At 50.4% G+C, this 22500-nt stretch overlaps 1 protein-coding gene across 3 annotated transcripts in view; it reads right to left on the bottom strand.

Moving 5' to 3' along the window:
* Nucleotides 1-22500, bottom strand: part of LOC126574436 (AT-rich interactive domain-containing protein 1B) — a 35330-nt gene that overhangs the window by 10571 nt on the left and 2259 nt on the right. For 2 of the 3 annotated variants that reach the window (XM_050234633.1, XM_050234632.1), the window contains exons 2-3: nucleotides 21172-21791; nucleotides 3295-3457 (exon numbers count right to left, since the gene is read on the bottom strand). In XM_050234633.1, coding sequence (XP_050090590.1) covers nucleotides 3295-3456 — 162 coding nt within the window. In that variant the 5' untranslated portion in view covers nucleotide 3457; nucleotides 21172-21791. Of the gene's footprint in view, nucleotides 1-3294; nucleotides 3458-11149; nucleotides 11242-21171; nucleotides 21792-22500 lie in introns of those variants that run through there. The other variant, XM_050234634.1, reaches the window with a different exon arrangement.

The following is a 22500-nucleotide window of genomic DNA, read 5'->3' as shown; positions in this document are numbered from 1 at the left end:
TTATCTAACGTGCAGCAGCAGCAGCAGCCAAAGCAGCCAAAGCAGCATCGACGAACATACACCAGCACACACAGAAACACAGAGGCCAGGTCATTTGCAGTCTGGCGAGCGAAACTTTATGAAGAAAAACACCAGCCACACAAGAAGGAATGATGATATTGGCCGGGGCCAATATGCTTCGACGTATACGGCGATGGCACAAATCGAGCGCGAGGATCCAGCCACGGAAGTTAGTGACTTTCCAAGGTACGACGACAACACCGAGCCACCGAGGCACCGGTCGTCGGAATCGCTTTTATTTATCTCTATACCAGAGTGTGTCCCAACTGTACCGTTTTCCGTTGTAACCGCGCACAGAGCAGAGCAGAGCAGAGCCATTGCTCAGCGTTGCGATGGCGGTGGTGGTGTCCGGATGGTGTCGTAAAAGCATCGCGCGCGAGAACATCCGGCCACATTCGATCCCCCACCCGAGCTCCACATTCTTTACATCGTCCTTATCCTTATACCACGGAACCGCTCGCAAGGAACCAGAAATTCAAGAATGTTCCCCGTCGGTAGCAAAAAAAAAAGAGGAGGCAAGGTGGCACAAGCGGATATATAATCGTAAACCGGAAACTCCGGCACAACTTATATTCATATTAGGTGTGATGCGAACGTGGTGGTGGTGGTGGTGGTGTGAGGGGACATATTTCGCAGTTACCAGAGTCCCGCTGCGCGTTTACGCGGCATTACTGTGGCACCTTCACCATTCGTGCCTCCAAGGCCAGTAATGTGGTGAATAAAAGGAACGCACAAATCGCAATTTTACCGCTGCGACCTCCGAATATTGCGATGAATTTAGAAGATGAAGTTACAATGGAAATAAGCATGATTTGTGGGCGAAAGGGCGGAAGGGCAGAGAGGGCTGGTACTTCATTTGGGCACCGGGTGCACACCGGCCGCGCTTATTTATCATTCAATCGTCGTAAAGTGTCCAATGTGCGCGCCACAACATTCCATCCGTCGCAAGGCCTAAAAACGGGCATAAAACGGGTGCGGAATCACTTTAAATTACTTCACCCGAGCATTACTCCAATCGTATATGCCCTCTCTCACCGGTTGTTCGTGTGTTGGGAAACGGATTTGTCCTAAAAGCGAATAACCGAATGGTCCAGAAACCGTCTCACTCAATAATGTAAGCGCCAACGGTCTCAGCTTATCAATATTTTGCTCTCCATTTTCACCCATCGAATGGAAGGCCACAGGTTTGAGGTACATAAATAGCTACCACACATTAACCTTCACACACGCATTGAACTCCCGGGCCTCTCCCAAAAAGGCTTAAATGTTTCGACAACCATTTTACAACCAAAAGCCAACAACACTCTACTCCGTGGGTAACGGTAGTAATCCTCTGGTAGATAATGGTGAATCAAACGGGGTATAACCGATTCCGTTGAAAGGTTCTTTTCCTTTCTGTCCCTTTAAACTGACCTTTTTTTTTTTTTTGTTAGGAGAGAAGGAACGCCACATAGTCAAATACTGCCGAGGGAGAAGCTTTTGCGAGGGAAAAGTTCGGAAAAACTGGCTTTTGGAAAAATGGAAAAAAACCCCCCGAAAAAAAGGGTCGATCTACCGCGGTATACGAACCGCGGCCACGACAAAAAAGAAACCGGCAAAAAGCAGCACCACGGGTACGGGTTTTTCGGACCCATCTGCGCACCATGGCCAGTGGCCACGATTTGCGTGAATCCCAGGGACGTTAAAAAGGGGACGTGGGGATTTGTGTGCAAAATAAAACATCAAATACGGTCGCGTTAAACGCACGGAAAACATAAACTGCACGCAGCATTTAATGTTTGGCGATGCCTTTGCTTTTCCTGCTGCTCCACCGCCCGGGGGAGTATTTACGGTGAAACCCGGGGAGGGAGGAGCTTTGCCAACTTCAAACGCTATCCACAGCCCGAGTCGGAGGCCAAGGACAGCGATGCCAATGCCTCGTGACTCGTGGCCGTGGAACGCGGATGTTTGTAAATCAGATTAGGGGGGACATATTTAACCAGCTTCACTCGATGACGCCGATGTCCTTTGCCCCAGGAATCACCTCCAGGACTCTGGAGACACCGAAGCACCGAAGTCTGACGCAACTTCCCGTCGTCGGCGGAATTCCTGGCGGAAATGGAAGATGATGTGATGTAGGACCGGAGGGGCTAATGCGTGTGCAAGCCAGTTTCAACCCGATGCGGGCCTGTCCTGACTCATAAAAATGTAAAATAACGAAGTTCACACAGTTCCAACGAAGTTCCATCACCTCCCTTCCCCCCCGGCAGCTAGAGGTACACGCTCCCGAGAATCCTTGGAGCGGAACTAACAACACAGGTAACGGTGCCTGTATAACACATACAGATCCAACAAAAAGAGGGAAAAAACCATGACTGATACCACACACACTTTTCGGAACTCGCTCCCTTCTTCATCCAATAAACATTGTAACTGGCGGTGTCCACCAGTTCCCGGTAGCAATATATGTTTTCGGGGTCGTTCTTAAATATTAGATGACAAACTCGAACGAGAGCCTCGACAGGGCGCGCTCGATGTCGATTCACCGCGATCGATGTCCTTTCCTCGTGCACAACCCGTGGTCCTACTTCTTTGGTGGTGCTCTGTTCCTGGACCACGAGAGGACATAAAAACAAAAAAAAAAGAAAACAAAGAACAATAACCCAATAAAGTTTCCATTCCGAGACTTTGGCCCTCGTTTTTGTGTATCTCTTCACAACTGCGCGAGAGAACACCGGCCGTCGATATTTGTTTTCTCTAGGTGGCAGTTCTCGGCACGGCGGAAGCACCGCTCTGCGTGGTATTGTGGAGAATACAATATTAAACGAAATTGGACAAAAAAAAACAGACGGAGAGAGGAGTTGCAATTGAAGTAAAACCCAAAGGAAATAGGAACTTTCCTCGATCAATATTGTCCGGTTTGATAAAAAGAATTCAACACGCAAAAACCCCCCCAATCAGTTAGTTACGGGACGGACTCAACACAATATTGCTCCGGAACAGCAGAGTCCGTCAGTCCGAGGGACGAGGTGATCAAGTTACCGCAGGTTCGAGCGTCGCCACCAGGACACCGACCGACGGGTCCAAGTAACCACATGTTTGGAAAACATAAAAGTTTTCCAATTAAGTTTGCGACACAACGGCTAGGATTGCTGAGTTACCTTGCTGAGCTTCGCGAGTAATTTGTGAAGGGAAAATCACATTACATCGAAATGAGACGAATGGCGATAAAGAATAGCTGGCTGGCTGGCTTACCTGATCGAACGGACACTGGCGATGGTGAAGGGTAGCGAGACAGGTGCGGCAGATGGTGTGGCCGCATCCTAGACTGATCGGTGGGCGCGAGTTCGCCGCAAACTCGTTGCAGCAAACGGGACAGCTGAGAAACTCTGTCCATTGGGGCGCCTGTATTGGCATTCTGGAAAAGGGGAGAAAAAAAAAGAAAACAAGAAAATATGTAAGTCATAGTAACACGCTTAATTTCTTAATCCTTTGTCGCATGTCGTCGCGAACGAAAAACCGCATGGCAAGGTTGTCACCATACAACCCGGATGCACACACGAAACGCAATCCGGAACCATCGGATAAAACAGGAATGTGGAAAGAAACGAAGGAAACAGACAGGGAAAGAAACCCAAATGTGAGTGAAAGTGCGCACGAAGAGAAGAGGTTGCTTTGCTGCTGCTGCTGCTGTTCCCCCTGAACACAAAACGCGCGACGGAAATGTGCTTTGAAAGCTTATACCAAACCATGCGCCGCTAAATGATCCGAGCATGCTGCGGGTGTGTTTCACGATGGTTTCGTGACTTGGCAGACTTGATGCGTTTACGTGGAGCCATCATAGGGGGGGGTGCTGGAGTAAAGTGCAACTAAAGATGCAGAGTTCTCCTCAGAGATAAATTGGCGACTGTTTAGCATGTGCATTACTAGCTGCGGTACATTCCAACTGACACACAAAGAAGACGACGACGACGACGACGACGACGACGACGACGACGACGACGACGACGACGACGACGACGACGACGACGACGACGACGACGACGACGACGACGACGACGACGACGACGACGACGACGACGACGACGACGACGACGACGACGACGACGACGACGACGACGACGACGACGACGACGACGACGACGACGACGACGACGACGACGACGACGACGACGACGACGACGACGAGATTGCGCTGATAAAAGTGAAGTGCATCGAGGGAAGCGGGGAGAGCAAAGCGGTTCGAAAGTGATCCCCTCACATTAATCGGACAATCGGACGGGGCCCAATCTTGCCCGAGAAGAGAGAAGCATACATCTAAAGGTTAGCAGCCCGTTTCGATGGCCATCCACCGTGAAACAATTGCGCGCGCGCGCGCGCACCCAGAAGAGCAGAAGCGGAAAAGCCCCCTTCAAAGTCAACGTAAAAAAAAACCAAGACGCGAAAGAGCTCGCGATTCACCAGCCCCCAGCCAGACTCTGCAACTCCTATAATCTCCGTGGCGGCAGCGCTCCACACATCATCGCCCAATTTCATTTTCATTTCGGCCGCGCCTATACGCCCCCACACCGCGATTCGCTTTCTAGCGAGGGTTTTGATTGCCCCAGACCGGAGAGCGAGAGAGAGAGAGAGAAAGTGGCCACCAAAGCTAACCGCACGGGGTGGCGGTGGCTCTCGTTCGTCTCGTCGTATCGGTGTGTTGGCTTTGCCAGCGGATTACCGGTAGTCACCATTCTAATGTGTGAAGCTCGGCCGCCCCGAGATGGGGCCGCCCCATCGTATCATAATCGAATTTTCCGGTGTTTTCCCATGCGTCGTCGATGGACCCCTAAATCGAGGTGGCCTCAATTTCCGTTCGGTGGGTCGGTCGGTGGCCTCGGCAATCATCATCATCCTACCTAGCGGAGAGTTCATCGGGCAAACCAGCCTGGCCGCATATCCTGGCTAACGTCAAGATATCCGCTATAAAGATCTCATTCCTCTCTCTCTCCCTCTCTCTCCTTCTCTGAGGGCCAATCTCGGAGCGTACATGGAGCCGGGAGCTAATAAAGGTGATGCGTGCCGCCACCACGTGACACATTTTTCCAATTTTCCTCCCAACGAGGACGAGGGAGTAGACGTGCGGACACCCGGTGCTGTCACTGGGAAGCCACGGTGTGTGCCCTCGATAACACCAGCTCAAACACACGCACACACATCCGATGCTTCGTCACCCTCAACCTCATTTGAGTCCGATGAAAATGATTTTTTCGTGATTAAAAATAGCCCCAACACAACCGAGAGGGCCCCACAAGATGGACTACTGCTGCTGCTGCTGCTGCTGCTGCTGCTGCTGCTGCTGCTGCTGCTGCTGCTACTACCACCACGATCCACGATGGTTGTCGTTCGCGTTGTTCTACATTCCAATCGGAGAACGCAGCAAGCGGTTTGCAGGGTGTCAATCAGTGCGGGGCAATCCTTAGATCCTCGAGAAACGGGCAAGCGAGCTGTTCGTTTGTTTTGAATCCCGCTATCTGCCGCTGTCGTCGTCGTTGTTGTCGTTCGGTTGCATGCGAAGTTCTAGGAGAGAGGAACAGCAACAAAAAGGGGTTCCTGTGTGTCCTCGAGAGGGAAAGGTTTGTGTGCTTGTAAACGTTGATCATTGACAAATGAACCACCACAACAATGGTACAATTCGTGACGAACTACCGGCCTCGATTCCATCGATTGGCGACACTTACGACAAAGTAGGAAAGGGGAACAAAGTGATCGATCATCGATGTGCTCGAGCGGTAGGGGCTGATCCACTTTGTTGACTTTTGTGAACCGCCGCGGTTGTCGCTTGAAAAAAAAAAACGCCCAATCGCATCTAAAAGCATCTAATCAATCTAGTAATGATGGGATTGCTCTCCTCTTGTTTCCGTTGTCGCCAACATTTCTCTCGGACGACTTGGATGACGAATCCATCACGAAAGCGAATGCCATTTTATTGCAAAATCCTCTTCTGCATCCAAGCAAGCAAGCTAGGGCAAGAATATACATAAAAAAAATACCAAAGAAGCCTACGCATTGGTTTTTTTTGAGGGGACAACAAAGGTTGCAGTAAATGTGCACTTGGGACCCCAAACACACACATTTATATCGAAGAGGGACGAGCCCCCGCATGGCTTTCATCCAAGGAATAAAGACAGACAAGAAGCCAGAAATCTCTGCGTGTGGGCGCAAGTTAGAGACCCCGCGGAACACAATTGGCCCCTCATTCACACAAACACAGCCCCCCCCCCCCAGCAGTGATATGTATGTATTTGCGAATGACAGAGCTTTGGTCGCCATTTCATCATAATATTCCGCCGCGGCGCATGTTTGCTTGACACAACGCAGCCAACGCTGTTATTACATTTATGTTCCCCTTCTGCTTCTTCATCTGTCCGTCCGGGCGTTCAGACTGTCAGATATTCATAGCCGCCGCCCGCACTGGAGCTGGAGCTGGCGGTCCAGGGGAAAAAACCGGTCCACGCGGTGACAATCCATCAAAACAAGAAAAAGCGACCACCTTCTAGGATCTGGCAGCGAGCTACAAAACCAGAGACCCGATGGAGGGTGGGGATGAATGATCGCGTCCACGTGGTGTGGTGTGCGGCAACACGCAACCCACCGCCCCACCACCCTTCCCCCACATTTGGTGGTCATTTTGGTGAGACATGAACTTGTCACGCAAAACGTGGGGAATGATGTCAATGACAAATGAAATTTTTGGCCCACGACAGCACTTTGGCTTTTACTTTATTGCCACCACCACCTCCTCCTCCTCCTTCTCTTTTCCGTGCCTGGTACCGGTTTACCTTTTCGTTTACCCACCACCCCCCTTTTTGACCCTCTGTCCTTCATACTGTCTATCGTGCGATCGATGTGCTGGTTGGTGGTGGTGGTGGTGGTGGTGGTGGTGGTGGTGTAAAGCAGTAGCATTTGAATTCCGTTCCGTTAAAATATGTTGGCCACCCGCAGACGGTGTCCAGCAGGCGCAAACAACGAATCCCGCATATCCAGTACGGATCCGTCGTCGTTCTCGGTTGATAAAGAGATCCGGGTTCACACCCCGGGGAATGAAGGAAAATTCTGGAATCGAGCGTTATGGGAATGGTGCAAACTTTTGCTAACAAAAAAAATATAGGAAACGAAGAACAAATGGGCTTCTAAAAATATTAATATAAATTCCATCCGGCCCACCAAAAACAAATGGAAACTTTCCGTTTAGATTCCTTCGTTTAGAGAAACACAGATAGCTATCTAGTGCCTAGGCTCCACCTCGCCTCCATTCATAAACGATTCTTTTGAGCTGGCAGAAGTTTAGAAAATTGAATTAACCTCTTGTAAACAACGGCTACCGAAACTCATTAAGGGGCCACGCAACGCAACGCAACGCAACGCAAAAGTTTGTGCGAACGAGAAAGCGAGCGAGCTGCGGAACGAAAAGAACCGAACGGAGAGAATTAGTTATGTTACGTTCCCAAAGCTTCCTTCATTTCCGCAAAGTTTTCCATTCCTCCCTCCTCCTGCTACGTGGCGAACTTTCGCAACAAACAACCAATTCCACTCCACTCATTTGGCCAATTAAAACAAGCCCAGACCCACAAATAGGAATACGACTTGCTATCAGTGACGTAAGGCGGCTCGCGAAGGAGTTGCATCTCGCGAACGCAAACTTTTGGCGGCACTCCATCTCGCGGATCCGCGAATTCTCTAGCAGTAGTAGCGCGCGCGGTCACGGAACTACTTTTCCGCTCCGCAAAACCGGGCGCACGTGCTCGTGCAATCACAAAAATCCCGACGACGACGACGACGGGCGTCCAAAAGTAATGCCCGCATGTGAGCTGGGACGGAGGCAAACGGATCCGCGGTAACGTTCGGAAGAGGCTCTTGAATGAACCCAATTTTCCGCACAATTAACTCGATCCATCCTCGCGCTTCTCTTCGCGATGTTTTGCGCGGTTTGCTCGAGGAAGTACGACGACGGACGATTTCCTTCCTTCCTTTCTTGGTTGCTTGCTTCTTTCGTTGTTCCGTGTGGCATCGTGCCGGTCGTCGATTTAAGGTGAAGCAACGAACGGGGTGTAATGATGGAATGGGGGGGTTCAAGGATCCGGTATCCGGTGTCTTTCCCAAGGCTTACGCATGTTGCCACACGCCCTTACGGGAGCGCAGAAGGATAAGAGATCAACCGTGTACAACCGCAGCCATAAACGATTCAAATTTCAAATACTTCGAGAGAGAGAGAGTTTTATAAATAGATGTTTTCCAATCAAATTTCTCCCTACTCTTCCTCTCCTCCAAGCACTGATTCTAGAATTGTATCAACTCACGAAGATACCACCACCATGTTTTTCCCTTCATTTTCATCCCCCCCCCTCCGGGTATTAAATTCCTAAGCCACCTTGCGGCCTGGTGTGGCAGTGAGAAACTTTTGCACCAACACTAAGAGGTGTGCTTCGTCGCGTTAGACCTCTACCGTTAGGCAATGTTTCTCCATTAAGCCGAAGGGAAAACAGCTGCGCAAGCAGCAGCAGCAGCTACACGATGGCGAAAGGATCTCTTATCACAAACGAACGGCCCAGAAGAGGAACCACCATTGCGCCCCTTCATCCCGCCCCTCCACAGAAAGTTGGTCGTTATTATTCATAGCTTTCCGTGGCGAAGGTGCGGTGCCGTGCTAAACTTTGAGGAGTCTGACCGACAAAACCATGAGCATGTTGTGTACGCCAGCACCACCACCTCTGGTAACGTCCAGTGGCAAAGCAAAATTTCGGCCACAACATCACTTCAGACACAATCCATTACATTCACTTCAACCTCGTCTCTCGCTCGCTCGCTATGCTTCTTCTCCCGGGAGCTATCACGGACACTTCTCGTCGCCTTCTCGTTCCCGTGCGCTTCACCGAGCGTCGCAATTAAGGAAATTGCGATAACACAGAACGGAAGGATGGACTGAGTGACACAGAGACAGGGGGACCGCCACCGGCGGCCAGAGATTTCGGCTATAATTGTTATTCTAGACTAAATGGTAATTCACCGTCGCACCACCGTTGAGGTGAGATGAGTGCTTTCGCTGGACCACTGTCCAATGTCCACGAGACACAAGCCCTGGGGGACATTATGCTCTCTATCTGTGCCCGAGTCCAAATCATCCGAATAATGGGCCGGTGGTAGGACGTGGAAGTTTCCATAAAATCTGTCAGTTAAACCACTTTACATGCTGCCCAACTGTCGCACCAAGAGAGTAGCGAGCTACTTCAGCAACTTGTTTCTCCAACCAAGGGTCGCCGGATATTGAGGAACTTCTTTCCCCGAATTCCATATCCTTTTTGTCGAACCTGAATCCTTTCAAAAGTACTGCATGGGCACGCTGCACGCGAATCCTTGGTCTGCCTCTCCCCGGGTTCGGTTATGTCGTACGAAGGGGGTTATACCGTTGAAGAGACGCTCATCTCTGGAGACGCTGTAGACGTAGTTTCAGTGGAACGGATTGAAGAGCCCTAACAAGTGGCCAAACTTTGGCCAAACCCTCGACTTCACTTCCGGTTCCGCTTTAACTGCCTCCCTGCTCCTGGCCCCTGTATTCCACTTGTTCATAAGTTTCGTGGTACATATAACCGTAGAGAGAAAGAAAGACCGAGTCCGTGGGTAGAGAAAAGTAGTGGAAACAGCGTCCGGAATTTTATGCGCATTGGCAGCCATGTTCGGGGCAGCAGTACGCACAACTTTCACCTCAAAATTTCGCCTGAACGTAAAAGCTTTTGCCCGACATTAGGCGTCCATTTCCTCCCGTTTTTTTTTTTCTCCGCGAAGGGACAGCACTGTGCTGGGGACAGTTAATTCCAGGCGCAGTTCGGCGAAAAATTAGAGGGGCCCTTTCATCTCTACCGAACCTGAACGCACTCCTCTCGAACGAACGGGAAACAATTGCCAAGGGATACGCACGCAGCAGGAAGGGCGAGGGCGGCAGGCGACCGGAAACGCCTACATAAATTAGAAGTAAATTTGGCAAAGTGCTTGCGAGGCACTGGCGTGGCACTGGCAAGATGCGTGTGGTGTATAAAACAATACTTTGCTGCAGCAGGAGCAGGATACTCTCGCGGTGCGGCGGAATTCTTGGAATTCCCGCTGGAAGAAAAGGAAAGGACGGGCAGCATGCTGGAGAGTAGAACGGGTGCGTTAATAGACGGGAGGAGGTTCATCGAGCGGTAAACTTTCTCCATTCACCTCTTGTGCGCGCCGCTACCGATTAGATAATGAAGAAAGGAGGCCAAACTTTGCCAATGACCGGCCAGCCACTCACCGAAGTGCACTCTCGCTCTCCTTCCACGGGATCACGGCGTGGAAGAAGGGATAGGGAATCAATTTCCTTTGCGTCTTAGAAGGGCCGAATACCGAGTAGCATCTTCCTCCCAATCCAGATCTCTGGAAGACTGATCCTGGAAGTCCTGGGCGTCTTTTGTGCTTACGTTTGCGGCAGATCCGTCCAGTTATGAGGGTTTTATCATCCTTAAAACGTTCGGGGCAATCGTTCGGTTCTACCTTCTGTTGCTCCTACGATAATAGGACCAGAAAGCAGACCCCCGGATTCCTTCAAAGTTTAAGCCAATCATCCAAAGAAACGGGAGCGGAAAATCCCCCTTTACCGATGGGCTACACATCACGGGATTGACAAACTAATTTAAATTTAAAGCCCGGACGAACACAAAAAGGACGAAGAATGCGGTCTTTTATGGGACGGGCTGTGGCACGGAGGTTTTGTGGTCAAAAAGGGTCCCCAAGCTGACCAAGAAAGTGGTCGGTGGTTCGTCGGTCAGTCAGCAAATCAAACCAATCGACGACGACGATGCGGTTTGAGGTTTCCGGGGAGAGACGTTGAACGTTGGGTGCGATCCAGCTCCTTGGCGTCAAGGTACCCCGCAGGTTAATTAAAGAATGTCATTCCCGAGCCGCCTTTGTTTGTCGACTCCTCTCTCTCTCTCTCTCTCTCTCTCTCTCTCTCTCTCTCTCTCTCTCTCTCTCGGCCCTTAGACACTTATTGGCCACAATAGATAAAGAGATTGAACGGACGGGCATCTGAAGGTGAGTGCAACCACAAAACCTTGTCAATGTTCCCTTGTGTTTTTATGCCACTGAATCACTGCACAAGATCGTCCTCAGTGTTAGCTTTAAATGCACTTTGCACAAAGCGGATCTTCAACAAGTTATAGCTTCCTCTTACACAGCTCAGTATTTACTTCAATCCCTAACAACAGCGGAATTTAAACATGCGGCTCGTCCGTCCTTATATATGTTAAAAACAACAGCGGAACGGAACACAACGGAAGCAACCATGAACCGATCGATGGGATCAAGAAAAGGATTTCCTATTTCGTTATCGCATTATCCCACCGGCCCTGTTAAGAAATCTCAGTCGTGAATGTTTTCGATTTCCTCGAGCCGCATTCAACACACAATCTCTCTCTGTCTCTCTCCCCGTCTGCCTCTACTTGCGCCATAAAACGCATCATCTTTAAAACAACAAATCCAGCGTTTATCGCGGCACCCTCTAGGCACACGTCGTACGAGGAAAATCCGTTGGATAACCAAGCGAAAAGCATGCCACGGAGCGCGAGCTCGCCGCTGTCACTGAGCCAACAACAAGCAGAGCGTCACACGCTGCGGCTGCTGATGATGATCGCTTTCACGATTATTATTGTTTGCCCGGGGTGGTGTGGTGTCGGGATTCGTTTTCATCGAACTTTTCCACGGATTGTCTTATGCCGCGCGCAAGAGGCTCTGACCTGACCCGGTCGACCATTTTCGTTCGCATTTTCCTTCACTATCGCAAGGGGGGGAGGGGTTTGTGTTGTAGTTTTCGTGGTTTTCCTTGTGGTGCGCGGTTCGAATCATCACGTAACACACGCCAAGGGTTGGTGGTTCGCGTGCAACCGCATAAGCCACATACAAAACGCACGCACCGTGCGGAGTGTGTGTTATGCGTTATTTGTGTCACGTAATCGAGGAAAAGGTGGGGCAGCGCAGGCCTTTCCAGCACCCAACACCTGCCAGCAGCAGCAGCAGCACCTCATGCAACAAAACACATCCTCTTTCTTCGCTCTTCATTTCGCAAAACCGAGGAGTGAGGAGGGCTTTCAGAGCTACACAACCCAATAAGGAATTATGTTCCACGGAAGAGAAAAACCATGCCAGGCCAGCGCGGCCAAAACTCCATTTTCCCGGATATGTCATATAGGGATTTTCCACGCACACCGGCCCAGTGACGGTGAAGCCGGCGTCCGAGGGGGGTGTAAATGTCACTCAACGGGTTTTTTTCGGGCTCGCCTCATTTTCTGGTGGCCATTCAAAGCCCCCTTCCTTATTTCTTTATTACATTCCACACGTTTTTGGGGCAAGAGAGAGAGAGAGAGAGAGAGAGCAAAAAAAACACTCGCTCTGGCCAAAAAAGAAAGGCCGCCGGACGGACCCTCGGCTTCATGTGCGTTGTCTTATTAGCAGTGCGCAAAGCGATCGTCCCTGTGTCGTCCCTTGTCGTGTGTCGTCGCAAATCGTTGCTCGAAATTGAATTTCGACCCACAGCCCTGAGGTTCGCTTTTCCGCCGTTTTTTTTTCCCCTTTGGCTTCCCCCAGCAGCGTGTCAATCTCGATAGTTTTTTTTTTCTTTCTCCCAGTACCCTCGGTTGGTGTGCCATCAGCAGCGCTTCTTGTTTCTTAAATTGTGCCCCGGCGTCGAAGGAAAATGCGAAGAAAATTGCCATTTTCTTCTGATTACGAGCGGCAATGAGCGGCTGCGGTCCTTTGCACACGGCGTGAGAACTCTCGTGAGGCGAGAGTACAAGCTTGTAATCGGAACACATAACCCATAAGCAGCTCCTTGAACATGGGCGTCATGAAATGAAGCAATTTCCCCGCCCCAGAGGGGATCCAGAGCTGCCAGAATCTCACCCTCTCCCCCTCCCATCTTTGAATCTAGAGAGAGGTGGGAGGATGGAGGATGGCGAAAAGATCGAAAAGACCTCGCTAACCAAGACGCCTAACTAAACGATCACCAAAACTACCGACCGAATCGTTACGGCCCATTTGAAACGATCATTTTGGGCTCGGTCGTTGGAGGCAAGGTCATTATGTTCCGATCCATGGCGGTCCACGAATAGTCACGCCACAAAGTACCCAGAGCATGTAGCCTTTAGTTAAAATATTTAACTCGAAACAGTCGCTCCATTTTTTTAAGGCGCATTCCGGGTGGGAAGCATTCCAATGGCAACTCATTTCCAAAGTCGAGAACGAAAAGCGCGTTTTTTTTCGGAAAAAAGGAAAGAAAAACGCATGCAATCCTTGCCGAAGGTCATGTACACGGTCTGCCTTCATCGGATTATCGGGACACGAGCGCAGAGCCTTTTTGGGGGAATGCCAATAAAATGCTACATTAGCGTAGCCACGAGCCATTAATGAGATGAAGCCAAGCGCCCAAAATGAAGCCCAAAGAGCATATCGGCAACATCTTCTCGTGGGTAGAGAACCACCAGAGGCCCACCCAAGAAAAAGGACCTGATTTCGGTTCAGATTTCACTTCGCGTTTCGGTGGTCGTAGGATTATGACTTCATCTTCGAGTCCGTTTTCCTCCCCGACCGTTGCGTTGCGGTCATTTAATTAGCGCCCAAGTAGTAGTCACTGCGGGTGGCCAGGAAGAGCAGCGACCCAGCAACTAGCCCCATTATGCGTTCAGTGCGGTTCAATACCGACTTTGTGGCTTGATGGTATCTTGAGATCGCGGACCCACGAGCTTCACAAATCTGCGTGCCAACAACACGAAGACAGAGTACAGAGTTTGGTGGTTTTTGGCCAAAATTAAATTCCAAAAGCAAATGGCCGGTTTCGCTAGCGATTCGTTGATTAAGCCTGAGATGAGGGCGGGTTCATCGGAAAGTAATTAAGTGATGCTGGAGATAAATGAATAAATATTTTTACCCTTTTTAAAAGTACTAATTTAGCGCAGCTGTAGGGTGTTGACTGTAGTGAAAGGGAATTAGTATACAAGATGCCAATTATCATTGCAAAAATTTGACTTTTAACCAATTGTACATATTTTTAAAAATATTTTAAAGCTTCCTCCTTTTATAACACAAACTGTTAATCACCTACAGAACAACTGTGTGTCTTGTTTGCAATAAACAACGAAATCTAAATCTGAGACACAACAACAAATGTGCCAATCAGGAAGCTGGTAGCCTGTTCCCAAGAGTCTGCAGAAGTTTCACGCGCTGACCGAGGGACTAGACCTCCATGGATCTCCACTGCAATTAGCTTCTCGTATTTTGGCACGAATAGTGCACTTGCAGGGCAAGGGGTGGCGCAATCTGAGACACCAATTGGACTCATCATACTAATGCGCCAAAAAGGAAAACGTGATCACGAAACAGGCGACCCCGGCAGCGCCCGGCGCTCGTCGGGCTTATCTCTCTTTGCGTCCCTAATTTCCCATCTAAAAACAATCGTGCGCTACTGGAGGCCCGATGATGATTAGACCGATGTTTTGTATGGAGCAAACGGCACGTTGTCGTCCTCGCAACAACAGGCAACAAGCCAGAAGACGTCGAAATTGCGTCGAAGAAACTGCGGTGGCCATCAACGGCTTCTTGGACCAGTTCCAGCGGGCCCGCTGTTGTGGTGGTGCCGTTGACCTCGTACCATACACATTTTGCAGTCCGTGTTTTACTTTTCCAAAAGCCAACAACTCCATGAAATCGGTTCACATTTTAGTTGGTTGTCCTTCAAAGACATGACAGTAGTTTTTTGGAGGTTAATTTGTTTATTTATCTTTTGTGACAATAACTTTTCCTACACAAAACACAAATAAGGCCGCCTCGGATGCCGACGACACCAGCGTCGAGCATACTTCGAGCGCTCTCGCGATGCAAAAAGGTCCACGGTGTGTTCGCACGATGAAAATAAATATGCTACGGGCTGGTTATAGGGAAAAGAGGGGTTTCCCTTTTTCTTTTCGCTGCAGTTCCTGCGGAGAAGCAGCAGCAGCAGCCAGAGTAGCCCACGCAAATGACAAATTCTGCTGACCCAAAGTAGTCTGAGCGAGTAGTGCCGACATCACTCCGTAGTAGTAGTGGTTGGCGTAAGGGAATGCAGCATAAAAGAGGCAAAAAGTAGGCAAATTAATGAATCATCTCGTTCGTTGCGTACTCCAAGATGGGGAGAGGAGAGGAGGAACGGATGTTACTCAATATTCGTCGCTGTATGTGGATCATCCCGCTCCGCGAGTGAGTGTCGTATCCGCTCGTCTCGTTCTACTTTCGATTATTTATGAAAGCGAGCGTGTAATGCAATTCATTTTAACAACCCCAGAATAGACCACTGCAGGAGTGCATCTTCGGTCAACAAATAGCAACAACGGCGAGTAGCGAGTCGTCGTCATTGTGCGACCATCTTTCAATCGCACACAACACTGCAACCCCCTTCGCAAACAGCTAAAGCAGCTCGATGGAAGATGGAATTCTGAGACAATATATTTTATAACTTTCTTATGCAATCGCTGCACCGTTGGGGCGTTAGTGGGTGTTAGGAGAGCGAGAAAGAGAGTGTGAGAGAGTGAGAGGGGCAGCAAGCGAGCTCCATATATAAATACATTTATTGCTCTCATAAATCCCACCACCACGCGATGGACCAGCTGTGGTCCTCCTATACTCGGGGAAGTCAACGAGTAAGTAATAAAAAGGGACACAACGATACAGAGGGAAAGAGAGCGGCACAGCGCGGAAGATGAGGAAGAAACAATGCACTGCTGCTTTCCAAACAACGCAACCAACCTTTGAGGTCGTTATAGATGCAACAGCAGCCTGTTGAATGTGCAGCATCGTTGTCGCTCCTTCTCGCGAGAGCGCCCTTTGTCGCTTCTTCTTCTGCCACGTTACAAAATGGCCCCCCCTTCCTCTACCCCTTTCGCAAAGTGCAATGTGCAAAAGTGCATCTCCGACCGACCTAAAACCGGTAGCCGCCGCCAGGTCGCTTCTGATTACGTGCCAGCAGCAGCAGCAGCAACCGTCTAAGCACATTGCATCTCATCTAGTCGGCCGGTCCCGTCCCGGGTGCTGGTGGTTGTCCGTGGTGATGATGTCGGTGGTAACACTAATTAGTGCCCACGGCAACAAACGCACTCTCTTTCTGCCTGTTTCTCTCTCTTTCTCTCTCTCTGGTGCTCTCCTCTGTCTTGTTGCGGTTTTAAACGCAACGGTTGTCACTGAGAGTAGGCTTTGAAAATGAGGAAATCAGAGGGCTGCCCTAGCTGCGTTGGTGCTACGGAAGGGGGGCGGCCACCACCATACATGGTCTAAACCACTTTTCATTTCAACTGACAGCGCGACAAATGGAGCGCTCCAGCCAGCCAGCGGCAGCACACGTGTCGACGCTCCGTTTGTGGCCGTTTTACTTTCCATCTACTACTTGCCCAGTGGCCACCGGAAAACGCCATGCCCGACAGCATCACCATCTCCTGTGTATTTATGCTCCGAGAGTACAGAAGCTCCCAGAAGAAAAAGGGCCGGAGAAAAAGGGGGGAAAATTTCAATTTACCTTCAACATTTATATGGACTCGAGGAGTGGGACCTGTTCGCCGTGCCATGGGAAGGCGGGGATCGGAAATCGGTTGTAAATGGCCATTTTGCACCCGTTAAACCGGTCACATCCGCTCCACGGTTGCACGGTGTGCGTGAAAATGCTTCAACCGCTTCGCGGCTTACAGTAGGCTGGGCACAATGTTGCACCACCAGCTGGCTTCGTCGTGATCACTCCGAAAACTTCGACAGAGTGATCCGTGACAAACGCGCAAACAGGAGAGGATTAAGAGGAGAAGAAAAAGAAGAGAAAAAAAAGACGGAAACGGGCCAGAGCCGGGTACCGGAAATGAAACAATAAAAATGAGGCGCGATGAAGGGAAAGAAAGAAAAAAAAGTAAATCTCGCCGTCACCGAAAGTTCCACTACTTTCCTCCAAATGCCGGTCGTCGTAATGCCGAACGTCATAGCCTTCCTTATTTGAAACTTCGTTTTAATCAGCGTTGGAAGAAGAAAAAAAACGAACGGGGGAACTGTGGCCGCAACACAATGGTCGCTCTTGCGTGCATGCCACGCAGTGGCTCACAGTGAGAAAAATCAGTCCCCCCGGGGGGAGGGGGTGAAAGTGAGAAGAGGAACTGGAAGGCAACTCCCCAAACTGCGCGTGGAATGCGCGAATGAACACACCGACAGCAGCGAAAGAGCTTTAAGCGAAAGGAAAATGGAGAAAAAAAAAGCACGGGAGAAGAAAGGAGGCGCCCCTTTGGGGGGGTGTGGCAGCATCGATTCCCCGGTCGCTTTTACTTCCCCCTTTTGGCGCGTGTATTGTGTTGTGCAACGCCCCCCCCCCCTCCCCTGGCCGCACAACCGGCTAGTCGCTGGTTGCATTTTCACTTTCTCAGCGTCGACGAGCGTCATGTCTCCGGAAGCGAAGAAGCCGAGGCCGCGGCGCGATAGCGTGTGCTCGATGGAAAATTTGTCGAAAAGAAAATCACTCCCGGAAGACGGAAGGGACAGGGGGGCCTAAGACTTGGAAGGAAATTTTCCTCTGAAGGAAGAGCAAAAAAAAGCAGAGAAGAGAAGGAAGTCTTGGTTTGGGGGACGTGTTTCATCGGATTGGACCTTCACCTCGATCGATGATGATGATGATGATGATGATGATGATGAGGATAAGAGTTACCCTACATAATCTCAGCGCGGCCTTGTCTTTTTTTTCTATTCCCGTTCCCGGATGGCGTCAATCAATGGCCTCTTGTCTGCTCCAATTGATGATGCACCAACCCAGTCTCTTTGACACGAGATGGCGCTATGCACTCCCTCCACTGGACTCCATTCGATGTAAAGAAACCAAATACACGAATGCAACTTCAGAGTAAAAAACAGATAAAAAGCGATTTTATTCGATCTTTCAATTAAAGAGTTCCCAGAAAATTCACTTGAAACTTTCTGTCAATTCTATGAACGTTAATAAGGCATCTTATAGACAATAAATGTCATTCAAGTGCCGTTGGACAGAAACTTTGCAAAGGAAAATTGCCGTCGTGTAACATTGCGACAGGAAAATACAAATTTCAAGGAGTCAACTGACACTTTCCGCTAAGCAAATGACAATTTAATGCATGAGAAAGTTTACTTCGGTCAGAATCGTGTTGCTAATGTGACATCCAAAGTGTTTCCTAGCCCAGCACCTAACAGAACAGAACAATGACACTTTGACACCTCTGGAAAACATTATCCTTAATTGGTTTAACCTTTTCCGGCCTTCAGATCCACTAGGGACAGCATAATTAGTGCAGGGAAATGAAAAATTAGTTTCCTTTCCTTGTCCAAATTTATTACAACTCCATCCACCGACCACCAGAGAGTCTGGGGTTTTGCCGAAGAAAACGTCGATTTCCGGGATGATCTCGAGGGAAATCAGCCCTCGGTTCGCTCGGCCGGCCAGAGAGTGTCCAGGAAAATCTAAATACTAACTCTCCACCACTTCGAGAGCTCCGGGTCTATCAATTTCAATTTCCAATAATCGCTCGCAACGAACTTTGACGCCTTCGGGAGTGGTGGCCGTGCGAATGAAGGGAGCGGGGAGGGGGAAATTCCCATAAATAATTACTCATCATGGCCACGAGCTGACCTTTCCCAGGAGCAGCAGCAGCAGCAGCAGCGACGAACGAGTCGACCGGTGAGATGTCTCTGTCCAGATGTGCTTGTATCTGCTATCTCCCAACGAACCCCCCGATTTTCCCTCGCGCTCAAAGGGGTCTGTGTCCTGGGACGTATTAATTCGAGCAGATTTAAAACCCAAAAACCCACAAGCCCCCCGGGAGGGAGGCTCATTTGTTTTTCCATATTTGTTTTTTTTTTTGTTGCCTACCTTGGTGGTTCGTCATCATCAAGAAGGCCGAGACAGAATGACAAATTTAATACAAACATCGGAGAACCGGTGGCACAGTACAAAAAAGGGAGGGGGATGACAAAGCAACCCAGCGACAAGCTGTCCGCCACACCACGTCAAAAAAAACCCAAGCCTGCTTTGCTGGTCCTGCTGTTCCGTCCAATCCGGTGCTAGATTGAAATGAATTTCGGGTGCGAACTACTCTCTACCACCACCACCATCCACGGTAAAAGTAATTTCCCCGCATTTTCCGTCTAATTACGATCCCCAAAAAACAAACACCGCAAAAACCCTGTTAAGCAACAAACCGGAACAGGGATGCTACTACTGCCACTAAGCCACCCGTAGGAACACACGCGGGATGGTGGCGTTCCCACGCAGGTAGCGATCGCCAACGTGGCGATGAAGGCGCGCGAATTGAACCCAGCAGGGGGTGGGGGGGGATCTCGGGGGCCCAACGAACTGTTGCAAAAGTTCAAATAAGTTTCGTGACATTGTCATTGGCTCCCCGCTCTAGACTAACGAAACGAAAAAGGGAACCGGTGGAAGATAACATTTTCATTTAATTGGGATCCTCCCCTCGAGGGGACTGCTCATTAGTATGTGTGTTGGGGGGCGGTGCGAGGGTGTTCCCACAAAGGATCCTGGGCAGCAGCAGCAGCAGCAGAAGCAGTTTGTCATTGGGCCATAAAGTACCAAGAGAAGTAGTGCGGTACTACGGTGGCCGGATAGCCTCCCAGGTCTGGTCCAATCCACCTGTGACTAGAGCGACAGATAAGCGTGAAAGGAACAGGACCGAATGTGTGTCACGCGTGTAGGTGTGTGGTGGAATACCGGAAGTCAATGTCCCGGAATTGGATCGGTTAGCTAATGCTTTCTACATTACCGGAGAAGTAACCACCAGGAAAAGAGTATCGTTACGTGTGTCTAGTTGATTATTATTTTTTATGCTGATAGGCAGGCGTATGTGCACCGGGCCGATGGGATTGGCAGCACCGAGTGAGTGAGTTGCGTGTCTTGCCATCCCTCCCGCCGCTAGACTTGCTTTTACTCCGATTTTCTGCGCTTCCCTGCCCTGATGTAAGACAAGAAAGAGAGAGAGAGAGAGGGAAAGGGGAGTAGTGTTCGCACAAGGAAGTGCCCACCCCAAGAAAACACGGTACCGGAGCCCTCTCTCGCACGGTATCGTCGCGTAATATCCCTTTTTGGATGAGGTACTTAGAGCTTTAGAGCAGCAGCGATGGCAGCAGCCATCACCATTAACACCACCGCGAAGTACCTGTGTCTAGTCAGGCGCCTGTATGCCTGTAAGGGCTTCAGTAATTAGGTTTCATTAAAGATTGTCCCATCCTATCCATTCGCTGGTACGCTGCCGCTGCTTCAAAAAATCAATTCCCGACACCGCCAGAGCCGGATTTTGAAAAGAAAATTAAAATATTTCAATCAGCACCGCACCACAATGCACCACACAGCAGGCTGCTCTGAGACGAGCCTTTCGTTATCCCTCTCTCTCTCTGGTCGCTGACTCGGTGTTTAGGATAATTTGTGCTGTCATCAGGATAGCGAGGCCAGGCAAGCCAACCGGATCCCGAAATTCCACCAGTTGGCGATGGTCCCAGATAATTAGGCGCGCGCTGTCTCCCGAAATAGATGCCATCAGCACCACCATCACCAGGGCCATAATGTGTTCCAGATTATATATTATGCTCGCAGCAGGCGCTGGGCGCGGAACACACATAAACTGGTTGCCACGGAACAGACGGTGCGCGCGATGCCGTCATTAGAAATGTATTTGTCTCTTGTGTCGTCGTCGTCGCCGTCGCCGTCGTGGCCACCGCCTGTAGGACTATTAATTGCTTTCTGCATTTCTGCGTTGGCATGTCCTATCCCTGTCCTGGCGCCGATGCACCACTTGCATTTCCCGATTTTCGACCGAATGACGCATCGCCGAATGACGTCACCCGGAGAGGAGGTCAACATGGTGGCCTACGAGTGGGTAATAAAACAGGACACCACAGGCGACACCGGGTGTGACCATAGATTGCGGGTATCGTGTCTGTACCGGTGACGTCATTGAACGGCACGTTCAATCGTGGCCTGTGGCCGTGATGCTGAGAAGGATTACAAAAAAAAATACATAAAAGAAGGACTCGCTTGTTGGCACTTACCTTGTGTGTTAGCATTCAAACACATTACATTTCCTTCCGCACGTACACGCGAATGGACATACACACATACAACGTGTGCGCACAGAGACACACACGGTATCGCGCACCGCTTGGGACACGGGAGACACACACGTCACGACATGGGAGGCACCTCTCAGGAGCCCACCCCTTTTCACAGCCAACGACGCCAACAAGCCAACGATGGCCGCGCTGGCATCGAGGATTTCCCGTACACACTGGAGGAGAGCCGCGGCCGGTGGCCTTTCGCGGAGGCGATTCACGCTTTTGACCTTCGGTCGGCCGGGATCCGGCTCAAAAACTGCTGCTGCCGCTCCTGCTGCTGCTGCTGCGTGACTTTCTCACTTTCGAGCACCACGACAACGACGACGACGACGGTGAATCTGGCGGAATTGTTGTCTGCGCTGCGCTTTGTGGGAATGCGATCCGATGCGAGCAGACCGGACTCGTGGCACTAACAACACTAAACACACATACACACGCGAACGCACGCACGCACGGGGACACACTGTGCCGTAATATTTAGTAACACACTTATAAAGTGCAACGATATGTTAAAACAAAACTAAAAATCAACCACTGCCGTCTTCCGCTTGCTGAAACTGGGGGGGATGGAGAGGTAGAAAACGGACACTTGTTAGCGAACGCGTACTGGAAGGAACCAGGTGGCCACAGCTTAGCCACAAACACGACCACCCGAACGAGCAGTGCGCGCACACTAAACTAAAAGCCTACTTAGCGTCCAGGCGGTCGCGGAATTTTTGGGGGAAAGCTCCCAGCGCGACGCAAGGCCTACTAAGAGAGGCCGCCGCCACCCGTATTAATGTTCGCGCTTTGTCCGGCGAAAACGGTTTTCCGTTTTCGGGTTGTCGGTTGAATAACGACGACGATACCACTCCGATCCGATGGTACCACCAGCAGCAGCCGTCACAACACGCGGTGGCACACAGCACAGCGCACCACGGTTGAGTTACTCTCTCGGCTATTCGGCTCGGTGGTTGTTCCTTCCTCCCTCCCGCCCGCCGATCGATCTCCCCGGCCCGGCGCGGCCCCAGGGGTTGGCGATCACCCACTCTCGCTAGTCGCTCGTCCGCGCTGCTAGTACCGCGTGTGTGCGGTGGCCCCTTTCGCTTTTTACAAAAAAAAAAAAACTTTCCGTTCACTCTGCTGCCATCCCGGGGGCCGATTCGGGGCTCTTTCTCTTTCGGTGTGTGACTAGATAGGTCGCGGGCGCGCACCCTGATGATGATGCTGGCGGTTGTTTAGCGGAATTCCATGCCACATGCTCTTTGCGATCGTGTTTTCCATCAG

Source organism: Anopheles aquasalis, chromosome 3, assembly GCF_943734665.1.
Source record: "Anopheles aquasalis chromosome 3, idAnoAquaMG_Q_19, whole genome shotgun sequence".
NCBI classification, from domain to species: Eukaryota; Metazoa; Arthropoda; class Insecta; order Diptera; family Culicidae; genus Anopheles; species Anopheles aquasalis.
The sequence above is the reverse complement of the archived record's forward strand: the minus strand, read 5'-3'. Positions and strand labels throughout refer to the sequence as shown.